We start from the raw sequence: 16,666 nt of genomic DNA, 5'->3' as shown, positions 1-16,666 counted from the left end.
TGATTGGAGGTTAAAGTGCACCAGGTTGGAAGGAGGAAGCTCTTAACAATAAAGGTTTGAATATTTAGCTGTGATCAGGTCGCTGCCCTCTCACGAACCTCCCCCCCCCCTTATCTTTTAAAATGCAAATTATGTTTCAGGGGGTTGTGCGTTGAGTGCGCGCTGCGCCTCGACGTCTCCAACCATTGGTGTCTGTGTCATTACTAATAGAGTCTTGTAAACACTCGTTAATCACGGAAGGCCGCCGGCCTGGGGCTCCGCACGCCAGCCTGTGGCGGGTCTTCCCCGCCTCTGCAGCCTAGTGGGAAGGAGGTGGGAGGAAAGAAGGAAGAAAGAGAGGGAGGGAGGAGGCAGGCCAGAGGGAGGGACCGCCTCGGAGGCAGAAGCGCCGCGAGGAGCCAGCAGAGCACCGCAGGCTGGGGCGCAGCCACCCGCCGCTCCTCGAGCCCCCTCGCCCCTTTCCCTTCGTGCCCCCCGGCAGCCTCCAGCGTCCGTTCCCAGGCAGCATGGTGAGGTCTGCTCCCGGGCCCTCGCCACCATGTACGTGAGCTACCTCCTGGACAAGGACGTGAGCATGTACCCTAGCTCCGTACGCCACTCTGGCGGCCTCAACCTGGCGCCGCAGAACTTCGTCAGCCCCCCGCAATACCCGGACTACGGCGGTTATCACGTGGCGGCCGCGGCTGCAGCGGCAGCGAACTTGGACAGCGCGCAGTCCCCAGGGCCGTCTTGGCCGGCAGCGTACGGCGCCCCACTCCGGGAGGACTGGAATGGCTACGCGCCCGGAGGCGCCGCGGCCGCCGCCAACGCCGTGGCTCACGGCCTCAACGGGGGCTCCCCGGCCGCCACCATGGGCTACAGCAGCCCCGCTGACTACCACCCGCACCACCACGCGCATCACCACCCGCACCACCCGGCCGCCGCGCCTTCCTGCGCTTCTGGGTTGCTGCAAACGCTCAACCCCGGCCCTCCTGGGCCCGCCGCCACCGCTGCTGCCGAGCAGCTGTCCCCCGGCGGCCAGCGGCGGAACCTGTGCGAGTGGATGCGGAAGCCGACGCAGCAGTCCCTCGGCAGCCAAGGTAAGCCGAGGCTGAGCCCTGCCCGACCCTGCTTGGGAAGGCGCGGGCCGAGCCACTGGCTGCTGCGCGTCCGCCCGTCCGTTACGCACAGGGGTGTCCCGGGCTGTCTGGGAGCTCCGCGCCAGGAGGGACACGGTCCGGGAACAAATTCGGGGGCCTCTGGACCCTCGGGGCTTCTCTGACCTACAGAGCCTGGGAAGGAATATTATGAGTCTCACAACACCGTGTTCAGGCGTCCTCTTTTCAATAGCTCCTCATTCGCAACCCCGGGACATCTTCGGGAAGCTCTAGGGAATGTCGGCGTGAGCACTGCTGGACGAGGGCAGAATCGCGTGCTCCCCCACTTGCTGCCGCATGCATTGCTTGCGTGGCTCCTGGCCGCGGAGGAGAGAGGGAGGCTCGAACCTTCTTGGGCTAGATCTAGGCCATTTCTTTCCGCTCTCTCTCCCCATCTGAGCCATCTAATAAGAGAATTGACCTGGAGGGGGGTGGGGGGTGTCGGGGGACGGCTAGGCTGTGCGTGGGACAGTGTTTGGCCATTCAGGCCAATTCAAGGTAGAGCGAGCAGACAGACCAGGTAGAGCTGCTGTCGCTGGGAAGAAGGTGCTGGCCCCAGCTGCTAAGGCGACGGGGGCGCGCCCCGTCTCTGAACCTCTGACCTGTGAAGGGGTCATTTCAAGCAAAAGCTGGAGGGGTAGGGGCAAGAAACCGAGGGGCAGTCGTCTGCGGAGAGAGCAGGGAGACGGGGAGGAAACCCTGGTGGAAATTAAGCCGCTGCTCCAGGTAGGGGTCATTTTCCCACAGCTTCCTTTAAAGGGCCTCAGGGATGTCTTTGAGTGTGTGTGTGCATCTGAAAAAGATCCTAGGTTTGCCGCACTGTGGGGCTCATTGACTCCGGGTCTGCCCCTTCTGGTGTTCGAGTGTGCCTAGAGGTGGCAAGGAAGTGCGGTGGGGAGAGTCCTAGTTGAGTGCCCCCTTTATTTCATCAAGTCTTTCCACAGCCCTCAGCGCTTCCGCTTTTCTTGCTTCGCTCCTTGCTGCCCCAATTGGGCAGGCACGCTGGTTATGGGCACTTGGCAGAAGTTTATAGCCAATTACAGCTAGTATAAATCAAAGCGCCCTTTGGGGGCTGCCTCTGGGCATCGGTTTCTGCATCACTGTGCACATGCTAGGGAGAGCCCTGGTGGGAATGCGGCCGTCCGGGGAGAAGGCCACAGATCAGCCTCGGGTGGGCCCCAGAGCTTTGGTTTGGTCCCTTCTCCAAGAGGAGGCGCCTTCCTCCTGGCAGGGGCTCCCAGATCCTGGCTCCCAAAGACCCACTTTCTACAGCGCATGTCTGGGGAGCGGTTGGCGGAGGTCGCGCACGCCCTAAGGAAGACTTTTGCGTGTCCCGGGAGAGTGGCCGCGGGTTGAGGGCCTGGAAGGGGGCGGGAGGGAAGCCGCCAGAGCCCAGGCCGCGAGGTCAGCAGATGTGAAGTCCTGCGCCGAGGTGGCAAGGCCGCAGTCGGCGCCGGGTGCCCTTGTGATGTTAATGTGGGGTGGCCGCAGCCCGCTGGCCGGAGCCAGGCTCCTCTGCGGAGCGTCATCTGTCAAGGGGTGGATGGGGGGGACGCGGCCCGGCCTGCTTTGATATACACCTTCCCGGCCCTGCCATTGTCTCTTTTAGGGCCCGGAAAGAGGGTGGTGACTTTCGCAGTCAATAATGAATTCTGACAAGTCCCTCTCATCCCACCCCTCCACAGCCCCGCTCCTAGGTTCCCAGGGGGTGTGGGGCGCGGGCCGAAGAGCGCACAGGGTCTGGTCATCGCGTTGCCCAGCCCGTCTGGGACACTGAAGGGGCAGCACCCGAGCAAGGGTCGCTCCAAGGTACTTCCAGGCGAGTCTCCCTCCTGGGGTGTTCGGCTGAGGGAACTGCCCTGAGCCCCAGCTCCGGGGGTGTCCTCTGTGGCTCCAGTCAGGCTCCGGTGCCAACCCCGCCTGATGCTGTCTGCGTGACCTGGTCTGATTCTCCATTTCCTCATCTGTAAAAAGGGGCGAGTACCAATGGCCTGGAGTGGGTTTGAGGCGGTCACGCGTGTCCGAGCGTCCACCGCGGAGAAAGTCGCGTTAGTTCCCCTTACTTTCATAGCAGGCGCGGGGTCGGGCCATTCAAATGCGCCTGCAGGGCCGTGTTTATGTTAATACGCCTGGTGGGGAGGGGGATGAAAGCCGGGGCCGCCATTTGCTCAGTAGTGGTAATTCAAACAGAATGTGGTTGTTATTAAGGCATTGAAAGGGCTTTTCTTTGATAAGATCGCCTTGTCCTGCATTGTTTGCGGCTGTGTTCCCCTTTCAGCGGCTCCGGGGAGCTCCCTCTGATCAGGCCTGTATCTTCCCAGGACGCTTTTGTTGTGGTTTGCAAAGAGTTTTACCTGAACAAAGTCAGCCTGCGGGACATTAAACACCTCCAGGCAACTCCCAGGCCCTTCAGATCTTTCTGTGGGACTGGGCACTGGGAGATTGAACCTGTTCAGCTGCAAGAAGACCCAAAAGTGGGACGGAGCCAGAGAGAACAGCTTCTGGCCAGGGCTCTGCCAAGGGCTGAGCCAAGACAGACCTGGTGGAGACGCCAGGCTCAGGCCTGCTCCAACATTGTGGACACTATTTGTCAAGGCCCTTCAGTAAAACAATCAATCTAGGATTTAATATGTTGACTCAATCCAATGAGCATAGATCACTGGTCAGGATAACTCTGGCCAGGTTTGCAGCAGGAATAAATGGAGGGTCAAAAAAGAAAAAGTACCAGCCAAACCTGGATTGGGCAGGTATAAAGTGTCCCTAGCCGGAGGGGTTTGCTGCCTGTTCCCTCTGCCAGAGCCCAGCTCAGAATTCCACCAGATGGGCCTGGTGTGTCTGGGGGATGATTCCGGCGACTTGTCAGCTCCTGTACCCTGCTTTCCACTTGTAGTAAAGCAAAGTAGTAACCCCCACACCTCCTCTACAACATGTGCCCACAATGACAGCTGTTTTCGGAGTGGGCTTCCATCTCTGTTAGACCTGGAAATCTAGATGTTTCCAGGATCCTGGCCACTTCACCCTGCCCCCTTTCCGTTGGTGTCAAATATATGCCAGTACTGTATTTGGTTTACTGAAAGGGTGGTTACATTCTGTTATCTTCTGTGTGAATTAGGTTTCCACTTTTCTTAATTTTTAAAAACCACTTAATACTAAGGTTAGTTTAGTTGCCTCCACTAGCCTCACACCCTCCCCCCACAGGACCCTCTGGGGGGTCTTGTCAGACTTGGCAGGAACCAGCCAAACCCGGGCCCCCTGGGGTGGTGGAGGAAGAGAAATGTCCCTGGGTTAGGGAGGTTTGTCATTACCCATGACTGATGGGCTGCCTTGCAGTTCTCAGCCCTCACTTCTCCTTCCTCCACAGTGAAAACCAGGACGAAAGACAAATACCGAGTGGTGTACACGGACCACCAGCGGCTGGAGCTGGAGAAGGAGTTTCACTATAGCCGCTACATCACCATCCGGAGGAAAGCCGAGCTGGCCGCCACGCTGGGGCTCTCTGAGAGGCAGGTGGGGACCTCCTAGCTCCCTCCGGGCGGGCCACTGCCTGGGAGAGGACCATGAGAGTTAGAAAATCTGGCTGCAGGGGCCATCTAAATCTGTGGAGAGACTGAAGCAGGAGGATGCAAGCATTCGTCTTTGGAGCACTTTTTTTTTTTTTAAATAGAGATGGGGTCTTGCTTTGTGGCCCAGACTGGAGTGTAGTGGTACAATCATAGCTGACTGTAGCCCTGACTTCCTGAGCTGAAGGGATCCTCCTGCCTCAGTCACCTAACTAGCTTGGACTACAGGCTCCAGCCACCATGACTGGCTAATGTTTAAATTTTTTACAGAGATGGTCTCACCGTCTTACCCAGGTTGGTCTCAAACTCCAAGTGATCCTCCTGTCTTGACCTCCTAAAGTACTGAGATTACAGGTGTGAACCACCATGCCTGGCCTGGAGTACTTTTTTTTTCCCCCCCAAGATGTAGTTTTGCTCTTGTTGCCCAGGCTGAAGTGCAATGGCGTGATCTCGGCTCACTGCAACCTCTGTCTCCCAGGTTCAAGTGATTCTCCTGCCTCAGCCTCCCAAGTAGCTGGGACTACAGGCATGCACCACCACACCCGGCTAATTTTGTATTTTTATTAGAGATGGGGTTTCTCCATGTTGGTCAGGCTAGTCTCCAATTCCCGGCCTCAGGCAATCCACCTGCCTCAGCCTCCCAAAGTGCTGAGATTACAGGTGTGAGCCACTGTGCCTAGCCCTGGAGTACTTTTTTAAAGGTCCCCTTCTACCTTTAGTCCTCTTTTTTTGATGTTGTTGATTTTTTTTCTCTCTCTCTTTTGAGGGATATAGAAAGTGTGAAAAAAAAGCCAGGGGTGTTAGTTTAATCCAGAATTCCATTTGGGTCTATAAAGACATATTAAAGACCTATTCTCTTTGTTTCTAGCACTGTACCTAAGAAAATAAACTAAATAAAATACTCAGTCTCTCATAAAAACTAGAGGGACAAGACTTGGTTCATGAACATTTTATTTATATCGTCTAGAAAAACAGGCCAACTTCACAGCCAGGAAGCCACACAATTAAATCTCATTTTCAGCTCTAAGGTGAGGAAAATTACATTTTAGTTTAGCCTTGAGGGGTCAAAGGTTGCCATTTGAAGTACACCACCCAGCACTGGCCTCCCTTTGCTGTGTAGACAGGGCCTTGCAGTTTCTGTTTTCCTTGGTTCTGAGACTTTACACTTGTCCAGTAAATGCGTAGATAAAAGTTGCTTTGAAAGCAAACCCAGGGAGCAAGGAAGGAGGAAGACTCTTCCCCATGAGGCTGAATTGGACCTGAGAACGGATCCAGGGCTGGGCTGTTATGGGGACGCCCAAAGAAAGCTTCTAGAAGGACTTGGAGTTCTGTAGTTGGAGCGGAAGATGTTGATGATACTGCTGGGTACTATTCCTCTTTTCCCTGGCATCTTCACCACCATGTGCTTTTCTCCACCTTTCCATTTCTAGGTTAAAATTTGGTTTCAGAACCGCAGAGCAAAGGAAAGGAAAATCAACAAGAAGAAGTTGCAGCAGCAACAGCAGCAGCAGCCGCCGCAGCCGCCTCCGCCGCCACCACAGCCTCCCCAGCCTCAGCCAGGTCCTCTGAGAAGTGTCCAGGAGCCCTTGAGTCCGGTGTCTTCCCTGCAAGCCTCAGTGCCTGGCTCTGTCCCTGGGGTTCTGGGGCCAACTGGGGGGGTGCTAAACCCCACTGTCACCCAGTGACCCACAGGAGTCTGCAGCAGCAGAGCAATTCCAGGCTGAGCCATGAGGAGCGTGGACTCTGCAAAACTCCTCAGGAGAGACCCCTCCCCTCCCACCCACAGCCGTAGACCTACAAACCTGGCTCTCCGAGGAAAAATGGGAGCCGGGAGTAAGACAAGTGGGATTTGGGGCCTCAAGAAATATACTCTCCCAGATTTTTTACTTTTTCCCATCCGGCTCTCTCTGCCACTGAGGAGACAGAGAGCCACCACTGGGCTTCATTCAGGACTGGCAGAAGCATTGCCTGGACTGACCACACCAACGAGGCCTTCAGCCTCCTCCCCAGCTCTTCTCATCCTAGATCTGCAGGCTGCACCTCTGGCTAGAGCTGAGGGGAGAGAGGGACTTAGGGGAACAGCAAGCTTGAGGCCAGCCTGCTCATGGCCCTCGGAGGTCCAGCTGGGCCTCCTGCCTCCGGGCAGGCAAGGTTTACACTGCAGAAGCCAAAAAGGCAGCTGAGATAGAAAGTTGGACTGACCAAAGACTGCAGAACCCCCAGGTGGCCTGTGTCTTTTTTCTCTTCCCTTCCCAGACCAGGAAAGGCTTGGCTGGTGTATGCACAGGGTGTGGTATGACGGGTGGTTATTGGACTCCAGGCCTGACCAGGGGGCCCAAACAGGGACTTGTTTAGAGAACCTGTCACCAGAGCTTCTCTGGGCTGAATGTATGTCAGTGCTATAAATGCCAGAGCCAGCCTGGACTTCCTGTCATTTTCGCAATCTTGGGGCTGATGAAGAAGGGGGTTGGGGGGTTTGTGTTGTTGTTGCTGCTGTTTGGGTTGTTGGTCTGTGTAACATCCAAGCCAGAGTTTTCAAAGCCTTCTGGATCCAGGGGGGAAGAAGTGATATGGTGAAGGGAAGTGGGGAGTATTTGAACACAGTTGAATTTTTTCTAAAAAGAAAAAGAGATAAATGAGCTTTCCAGATTTCAGATTCTGTATTTATCTTCAGATTTTGTCTGCAACTATTTTTTAAAGAAATGAAATATCTTCTTTGCTTGCGAGCTGATTTGGAAAATTCAGAGAGGGAGTGGAGATTATCAGGACAGGCTCATTTTACCCCAGAGCATCAGAAGCCTGAAGGAGCAGGTTCTGAGACCTTCCCTGCCCCCAAGCCTGAGCCCAGCCTAGGAATGCGTGGCTCTCCTGGGGGTGCCTTTGGGCAAAATGCACATCTGAATGGCCAGCTGCTTCCCAGCAGCCAGAAATTATGGGGGGTGGGGGTGAGAGGGCCCCGTCATAGCATCTCACCAAATCCACATGGAGGCTTTTCGCAAACAGCAGGCAGTTCCCTTCTGCAGTGACTCCCTCCTAAGGACACCCCACAACCCAGCTAGTTAAACGTGAGCATTAAATTTTTTTAAAAAAAATCCCCCTACTTTCCCAAGACAGCACTTCCATGAATTTAGTCTTCTGTAAATCACTGGGCATTTCTGTGAGCCCTTTCTACCTCCACTTTCTTCTGTCCTCGCAGTTTCCTTATCCCGGACCGCGCCCCACTTCCCACCCAATCACCCCACAAACAAGATTGCAAGACCCAATAGAAAATGATCCTTTTAGTGACAGTTGCTTGTCAGTTGGCCGATCCACTGGGCACCGGGGTGCAGTCTTTGAGATTTTTGATCCTGGAGGCCACCGAGCTCAGCGTTCCGGGCAGGACCTGGGCGAGGGGCGCTTAGCCCTTCGTTTCGATCTTCCCACCAACATCCGAGAGCCTAATCAGCGCGCCCACGGAGGCGCCTTAAGGGCAGTTGGGGAGGATGAGCAGAGCCGGGAGACAGCAAGTGGTACAGACCCTCTGCAGCACCTCTCCAATTCCGCAGCCCTTCCGGGTGGCGTATACAGCTCCAGGATTGGGAAAGGGGCTCCGGTGGCCTGGCCCGCGGGCGCCTGGCTTCGAAACCAGAGGCAGGAGTGTGGGGCGCGGGGTTGGGGGGTGCCGGGCAGAGGAGGAAGCCTTGTCCGGGTCCGCTGGGCGAGGGGTCCCGGGTCAGGGCCGGTCTGAGCCCCGGTGCCCCGCAGGTCTCCCCGCGCCCCGGCCGCGCCCACACGCCCGCCCCCTAGCCACTGCGGTTGCTATGCGTTGCCGTGAAACGCCTGTCAATAAACCCTGTTTGGACAGTGGAGCAAGAGCACATGGGTTGTTTGCTTAGTGGTTAGAGGTTCAAAAGTCGACCTTGTCCCGCTGCAAGCGATTACAAGTTCTTCCCCTTCCCGGGGCTAGGTCCCCTTGTACGCGGGTACGGGGCCAGGGAAAGGAGCTCGGCTGCTCTCTGAGATGCAAGCACCCGGCTCGCTGCTGCGAGCGCCTGGCAAGCCTCCTGCGCCATGGAAAAAGGTGCAAAACCAGGACCCTCTCTGGCAAGTGAGGCCACCGCGCTTCTAACGCCAACTGTGTCACGCCGGGAGCAATACCTACGGAACGAGGGATGTGGCACGAGTGGCAGCGCAGCTCGAGGAGTTTAGGGAGGCCTGCACAGGGGCGCCTGAGGTTATTTGAGACCAGATGACCTCGCGGATCCTGGAGCCTCCAGCGCAGAGCTGGGGGTGCGGGCCTCCGAATCCCACGCCTCCACCGCGTCCAGTAGTCGGCTCAGGCTCCAGAGGGCGCGCGCGCTCTGGGAAGAGATGGGGCTTGGGCTCGTGGACCCGGAAAGGTTCCAGTTTTCACCCAGCTGGGAGGGGCACGCGCCTCTCCCAACTCTGGCTGAGCCCAAACCCGGGCGCTGCAAGATATTTCTACGTTGGCCGTGGGCCTGTTGAAACTAAGTTCAAACTAAGTCAGGCAGGGGAGATTCTTGGATTTGTTGAATGTTTAAGAAAAACAAAATTGGCAGAGAGGGACTATACCTTTCTAAAAGGGTCATTTTGCACAAGATGTTTTCTTCCTAAACTTACAGTAATGTGGACACAGTATTAATATATGGTAAGACCGGAAATTTAGGATAACTATGGGAATAAAACCTATCAGTATTGTGGAACTGAGGTCAAAAAAAGTTTTCTATTGGCCGGGCGCGGTGGCTCACGCCTGTACTCTCAGCACTTTGAGAGACAGAGGCGGGTGAATCACTTGAGGTCAGGAGTTCGAAACCAGCCTGGCCAACATGGCGAAAACCCGTCTCTGCTAAAAATACAAAAATTAGCCGGGCATCGTGGCGCGCTCCGGTAATCCCAGCTACTCAGGAGGCTGAGGCAGGAGAATCACTTGAACCCGGGAGTCTTGGAGGTTGCAGTGAGCCAAGATCCAAGCCACTGCACTCCAGCCGGGGCGACAAAGACTCCGCCTCAAAAACAAACAAACAAACAAAAAAGTATTTATGGAGAATAAACAGCCTGAGTCTCCACCCCACCCGACTCCCCGCCGTGAACAATTCGTAGCTTTGTCATATTCATCCAATAAAGTTAACACGATGGACTGCTAATGAAAGCAACGAATATTTCATTGCAATGTGTTTCACTTCTTTCTAATAATATGCAGAAAGGGGTCTACATCAGTGAAGAAAACTAATATTAAATAACAATCTAAATATGCACATAGCAATATTCTTGCTGTTGTTATTCACAACTACTCAGAAAAAAAAAAAAAGAAGCAACAAGTAGAAATGAAAGAAGTCTCAGCCACAGAATGGCAAGGAAAGTTATTTTATTTGTTTATTTATTTACTTAGTTAGTTACTTATTTTCTGAGATGGAGTTTCACTCAGTCGCCCAAGCTGGAGTGCAGTGGAGTGATCTCAGCTCAGTGACCTCCACCTCCTGGATTCAAGAGTCTCCTGCCTCAGCTCCAGGCGCACGCCACCATGCCCAGCTAATTTTTGGTCAAAAAGTTATATATATTTTTAGGGCCACTCTTTGCACCTCGTTTTAGAGACAGGTTGCTATTTACTAGCTTACTGACCTTGGGAAGGCCCCAACCTCTGAGCTACCACTTCCTTATCTGTAACATGGGGATCCAATGAGGTAATTAATGTAAGCCAGGGTAGCATTGTATGCTTATAACTAGACCCTAGTCACAATATGAGCTGCTTCTTGTACTGTATTCTGCAAAGTGCTGGAGAGTCCTTACAAAGAGCTTTTGAGCAAGATAATTTCTCAAATTATGATAGAATAACCCTTTCCCAGAATTTTTTTTCTAATGCATTTAGCTTTGCTTACTTTGTCAAAATTGCCTGAAGTATGTTGTTTCTTGATCGCCACTTTCTAAGTATCTGCATAAAATCTTGAGTGGCAAGGCACTAAGCAGTATTCCAGATGTGGCGACAAGTTGCTGGTCTGTATAGCTTACTTGCCCTTTTATTTACTAGAAGACATGTTCCCAACTAGAACATCTAGTTTCTAGCTGTACTTAGGAGAATCAAGATTAGTTGAGGATGTAGTTGAGAACCTTCTTATTAGTATACTTTTTTTTTTTTTTTTTTTTTTGAGACGAAATTTCACTCTTGTTGCCCAGGCTGGAGCGCAATGGCTCAATCTCGGCTCATTGCAACCTCTGCCTCCCAGGTTCAAGCGATTCTCCTGCCTCAGCCTTCTGAGTAGCTGGGATTACAGGTGACTGCCACCATGCCCAGCTAATATATATATATATATATATATATTTGTGTATTTAGTAGAGACGGAGTTTCACCATGTTAACCAGGCTGGTCTTGAACTTCTGACCTCAGGTGATCCGGCCTTCCAAAGTTCTGGGATTACAGGCGTGAGCCACTGCGCCCAGCCATCTGCACACTCTTAACCCAAAAGGAGCAGACAGGCAGATACTCTAACTAGATGGCATTAAAAGTTTCTTTATTTTGAGACAATTTCTACCCCAACACCTCAATATTAATTCTGCGCTTTTCAGGAACCACCCAGGAGGGTGCTGAGGTTTAAATTCTCTAAGGCTGATTCATCCTTAGATGTTGTTTTAAGAAAAGTGTTTTACTCTTATCTCCAGAATTCTCCCTTACAGTAAAATTACAGCAGCAGATCTTGCATTAACTTGGTTTTGTTTCAGAGTATAACAAAAACATTCATATCTGAGTAATGTAGATTAATTTGTAAATATTTAAAATAAACATTTAACTTATCTTCTTAATCACACTTAGACGGCACAAATTTTCAACCCCACAACTCCTACATTCAGTCAATTTTCCTTTGCCTTTTTCCTTTTGCCTTCTGCTCTTCTTGGAGTGGGTGCACTATGATTTTAACAAACCAAGCAGGTTTTAGAGATGGCTGTGGGGCTAGCTGTGTGATACTGGGCCAAAAGAATCACCTACTGTCTTCTTTCTTTAGCTACAAATCAGAGGAATACATACATATAAATAAAGATAGAGATATTTTATACATATTTATACATATAGGCATATATATATATAAAATATCATGACTTTCTAGAAGGTTATGATATTAGATTTAGAAAAAAAAAACTCTCAAATTCCAAATAAAGAAAGTAGACTCTGTGAGTTCCAGAGATTATACCAACATTTACCTTGACATTCTTCTTGGAGGAATCAGTCCAGAGAAGGTGGGGGCAGCACTTAGGTGACCTTTTGGCTCCTGCATCTCTAGTGCCCAAACATTACATTTGTTTTAACAACAGCTTTTCCCAATTGGAATTTGTCATTAACCACAGCAGATATAGATAATATCAACCAGGTTGCCAGAGCCCCAAAGTTAAATGACCAGTAAAGCAGGATCCTGGTGATTCTGTTCTAGAGATCTAATCCATAAACCACAACACAACCAGTTTTGATCCATGAAAAAGACTTCCCTGCGATGAAATGATTGCCAAACCATCCCTTCACCCGCACAATTACTTAAAAATAATATTTATATCATGTACTGGGTTTATGTGTCCAATATTTTATTGGTAAGTAAAAACCCCAGGCAGTTCATGCACTTTCATATTTGAGTTTTAACTTCAAAACTAAAAAGGAATTTTTTCGTAATTGCTCATGTGTTATCTCAGAACTTTCAGGATCAACAGTGTGCTATCATCACACTTAGTATCTGTAGTATGATGATAATAGGTTTTATGCAAGTGGTAGTTGATAAGTTCCTCTCCAACCTCAGGGAAGCAAACAAGGAAGAACAATGCAGAGCTAAAGTCATTGTAGTACAGACTTATGATGGCTTGTTATGTGGCACTTAAATAATTTTAACTTATTGATAATTAGTAGAGTCAAGAACAAGGATTATATACCTAAACCACAGATTAGGAGTTGTTAAAAATGACCAGGGCAGCCTCTGTTTCCTACTCACGAAATACACTTTGGGTATTTTTCTTTCATTCTGTGTAGCTAATATTTAAAAAACAACAGCTACAGCAAAACTTAACAGAACAAGATTCTGTTTTCAGTCTTCACTTTACCCGGCCCTCTCTTTTCTTTTCTTTTTTTCTTGTTCTTTTTTTTTTTTTTTTTTTTTTTTGAGAAGGAGTCTTGCTCTGTTGCCAGGCTGGAGTGCAGTGGTGCCATCTTGGCTCACTGCAATCTCTGCCTCCCAGGTTCAAGTGATTCTCTTGGCTTAGCCTCCCGAGTAGCTGAGATTACAGGCATGCGCCACCACACACAGCTAATTTTTGTATTTTTAATAGAGTCAGGGTTTCACCATGTTGGCCAGGCTGGTCTTGAACTCCTACCTTGTGATCTGCCTGCCTCAGCCTCCCAAAGTGCTGAGATTACAGGCGTGAGCCAAGGCGCACTGCCAGCCCTCTATTTTCTAGACAGAAGCAACTCATGTCATGACTGGGGTCTAGTCATAAGCGTACAATGCTACATTGGCTTACATTACCTCACTGGATCCCCAGGTTACAGATGAGGAAGTGGTAGCTCAGAGGTTGGGGTCTTCCCAAGGTCAGTAAGCTGATAAATAGCAACCTATCTCTAAAATGAGGTGCAAAGAGTGGCCCTAAAAAACATATAACGTTTCTTGCCATTCTGTGGCTGAGACCTCTTTTATTTCTACTTGTTGCCGCTTTTTTTTTTCCTCAGTGGTTGTGAATAATAATAGCAATGTGCATATTTCTTATTATGTGCATTGCCAGAAACAAACAGAAAAAAGACATAAATAAGTCAGAAGCAGAGATCACTGTCTAGTAACAATACAGAAATGTAGAAGAGTGCAGAAAGAACAAAAAGAAAGACTGGCCGGGCGCGGTGGCTCACACCTGTAATCCCAGCACTTTCGGAGGCCGAGGCGGGCGGATCACAAGGTCAGGAGATCGAGACCACGGTGAAACCCCGTCTCTACTAAAAATACAAAAAATTAGCCGGGCGCGGTTGTGGGCGCCTGTAGTCCCAGCTACTGGGGAGGCTGAGCCAGGAGAATGGCAGGAACCCGGGAGGCGGAGCTTGCAGTGAGCTGAGGTCGCGCCACTGCACTCCAGCCTGGGCGACAGAGCGAGACTCCGTCTCAAAAAAAAAAAAAAAAAAAAAAAAAAAAAAAAAAAAAAAGAAAGAAAGACTGCTTGTCTGGAATCCACACATAAAAAATTAAAACATTATTTTTCCCTTGGACCACTTTATTAAAAATAATGCATATTTTAGAAATCCAGATTCTTGTATTTTCATTCATTCCTATTATTTTCATCATATCTATGAATTTTACATAAACATCTTTACACTTTCAGATCGCTGTTAGTGATATATTGTTATACACATAGCACATTAGACAATGATTCAGATTCTGGTAACTGGAAAATGACAGTTCTTGGGGGTGATCACAAGTCTACAGAAAACCAACAATTGACATTTACTTATCATGTCTACAGAGAAATGAGAGTCTTGACATGTATTAATACACCCAGTGTTATGATTGGTTCTCTTGGGTGGATATTTGTCCGGAATGGGAAACTAAAAAGCGATTCATCAAATGATCATGCCATGTGAAGCTGTTCAGTGGGTAAGTTTCTAGGAGGGCTTGGTATTACTGAGTAAAGCCGGGTGCTCCTTTTGCAAATCTGTAGTCAGACAAAATAGGCAAGAAGCAAGCTCCTCACCCTAACTTTTAGTGTACTCCCACCCGCCCCGCCCCCGCCACACTTCTACCTCAGAGAAACTATTGTCTAGATTTGAGTCTTTGAATGTCTCAGACAGAAAAATGGATGAAACTTTTTCTTTGTTCATGCCCAAACGGGCCCGTTGTCTACAACACAGCTTGGGGAAGCGCTGGGCGTGGTATTCAGGCATCTCCGCGGATCTACCCCAACCATCAGAGCAGATGGAGCTCAGGTAGCAGCGATCCGCCCCTACCCCTGCGGCCTACGCGGACCAGTCGCGTCCGCTCCCGCCCGCCGCGGGGCCCGGGCTTCTTGACCCTCCCCCAAGGCCACTGGGAGCGCAGCTTCCCTGAGCCCAGTGCCTCCCCGTGCTCCCAGCGGGCGCCCGGGGGCTCGTGTCCCGCTGCTGTTGCCCCAGGCGGCCGGTCTCGGCCGGCTGCCCGTCATGGCTGGGTCTCCGCGGCGGCCTGGGGCTCTCTGGAGAGATTTGCGGCGTCTCCCGAGGGGTGGCGCACGGTGGGGGCGGGCGAGGTCCCGGCGCCGCGGCCTCCTGCCGGGTGGGAAGCTCTGGGAGCGCCTCTCCGCCGCCGCCCGTCGCCCCGGAAGTCGCGCCCTGAGATTCCGGGCACTTTATTTTTCCCCTTTCGAACAGTGTGGTGTCCGCGATTGTTTTTGTCCTTATACCTGAAGACGCCGTGCTTTTCAAAAGGCGCGCGTAACTACGGCGCGGAGGTGAGGGGAACCTGGGCCGCGAGCGCCAAAGCCACCTGGCGAAGAACGCCTGGAGCACTGGCCTTCGACCTGTTGTAGCTGGACGACCTGGGCCGGCGATGTTTGTACCAGGCCCGAGGGATCTGATTTTCGGAACGCGCAAAGGGAGCTCTGTTGTGTTCCGCCCCTCAGAGGGGCCGCCGCCCGCGGCCTCCGGCGTCTGGCCTGTCTCGCCTGCGCGAGATCCCCGGCAGGGGGCGCTGCTGCTCCAGCTGAGCGGGCAAAGCGTCCGGGACCCCGCGGCCTCTGTCCCCAGCCCTGCGGCCGATCTGAGAACTGGGACTCAGGGCGGGCAGCGAGAGGCTGAGCAGGAGCAGCCGGAGACGCCGCAGGAGGGGCTGAGGGGTACCCCGCGGACCTTCTCGGCCGCCTCGGTGCCTTTCCTGGCCTCCCGGCCAAGGGCGCGGGGCTGCGGGTGGGTCTCCCGGGGAGTCGTCTCGCACAACAGGCGCGAGCGACTCTACTCCTTTCCACTCTCGCGGAGGCGCTGTGGCTCTTGAAACCTCCGCTCCTTCTCTTCGCAGCCACCGGAAGGCGCGGCCCGCCACCTGGGCAAACGCAGTCTCCCCCAGAGCCCGGTTGCGCCCCAAAGCCGGGTTCCATCTCATCTCCGATAAAGACACTTCCTGATTTGCCTCTCACCAGACTCCAGCAATTTTCCAGGTCCCCGGGAACCTGATTTCGCCCCTGGGCTTCCATGATTAGTGGCGGCTGGAGCGCTGCTCCCCAACCTGGGCCCACTTTAGGGTGTGTGGGGCAGGGAGGAGGGTGGGATCACTCTTAATCTCGTGTCACAGCTAAATAATTTACTCAAGGTCTTCTCTTCCTGCCAGTTCCCTTCCCTGTTCCACTGCCCTTGACTTCCTGCTTTGTGAAACCCCGGGGAAAGAAAGGCCAAGTCTTAATAAAAGTTAATATTAATAGAGGCCCCATGCTCCGGGCTTCTCCAACACCTCATCTTCCACTCTCACCTCCACCCGCTCCACTCAAGCCCCGTTTCTCGGGGAATTCTTTCAAAACTGGAGATGGGACTGTACTTTGGGGTATATTCAGGAAACAAGGACGCTTGGGCCACATTGTGTCTAAACCACATCCTCCTCCAGTTCCCATCAGCGCGGAGGGTGGCAAAGGTCGAGCGTGCACACAGTAGCTGCCCCACAGAAGCTGCGCTGGTTCCAAAGCAGTCCAGAGATAAGGACGGGAGCCAGCCGGCAGGTTCTGCAGGAGAAATACCTGCTGGAAAGAACAGGCCGAGCGACTACCGAGAGGCGAGGAGCAAAATTTACCAGTGTTCAACAGATACTTTTAAAAAGGCAACAAACCGATGCTGTACAAAGAATACGTAACAGTATCAAGCTCACTGTTCCCTGATGTGTGTGCGGATTCGAGCCTACTGACTTTCCCATAGTAAAGTCTAGTTTGGTTTGAGCTAAGGGCTTGCACAAACAATTCCTTCCAAGAAGGTTAAACAATGCAGAAATGTGAAAAGAAAAAAGT

At 51.9% G+C, this 16,666-nt stretch overlaps 1 protein-coding gene across 2 annotated transcripts; it reads left to right on the top strand.

Annotated features, from left to right (window-relative positions):
* Positions 1 to 233: 233 nt before the first annotated feature.
* On the top strand, positions 234 to 7,350 carry CDX2 (caudal type homeobox 2). 2 transcript variants are annotated; one of them, XM_045377123.3, is made up of 3 exons: positions 234 to 1,079; positions 4,498 to 4,639; positions 6,127 to 7,350. In XM_045377123.3, the coding sequence occupies exons 1-3, from the start codon at positions 539 to 541 to the stop codon at positions 6,263 to 6,265; spliced, it is 822 nt and encodes a 273-aa protein (XP_045233058.2). In that variant the 5' UTR covers positions 234 to 538; the 3' UTR covers positions 6,266 to 7,350. The 2 variants fall into 2 exon arrangements, with proteins under 2 accessions (XP_045233058.2, XP_005585593.1); XM_005585536.5 differs by having other exon boundaries at positions 4,498 to 4,643.
* Positions 7,351 to 16,666: the final 9,316 nt, after the last annotated feature.

This window comes from Macaca fascicularis, chromosome 17, assembly GCF_037993035.2.
Source record: "Macaca fascicularis isolate 582-1 chromosome 17, T2T-MFA8v1.1".
In the NCBI taxonomy this organism is placed as follows: domain Eukaryota; kingdom Metazoa; phylum Chordata; class Mammalia; order Primates; family Cercopithecidae; genus Macaca; species Macaca fascicularis.
Note: the sequence above shows the minus strand (reverse complement) of the source record. Positions and strands in the feature narration are given on the sequence as shown.

Coding starts and splice junctions, on each gene's coding strand:
- CDX2 (XM_005585536.5), top strand. CDS start 539: ATGTACGTGAGCTACCTCCTGGACAAGGACGTGAGCATGTACCCTAGC. Junction 1,080..4,497: donor GCAGTCCCTCGGCAGCCAAG/GTAAGCCGAGGC, acceptor CTTCCTCCACAG/TGAAAACCAGGACGAAAGAC. Junction 4,644..6,126: donor TGGGGCTCTCTGAGAGGCAG/GTGGGGACCTCC, acceptor TTCCATTTCTAG/GTTAAAATTTGGTTTCAGAA.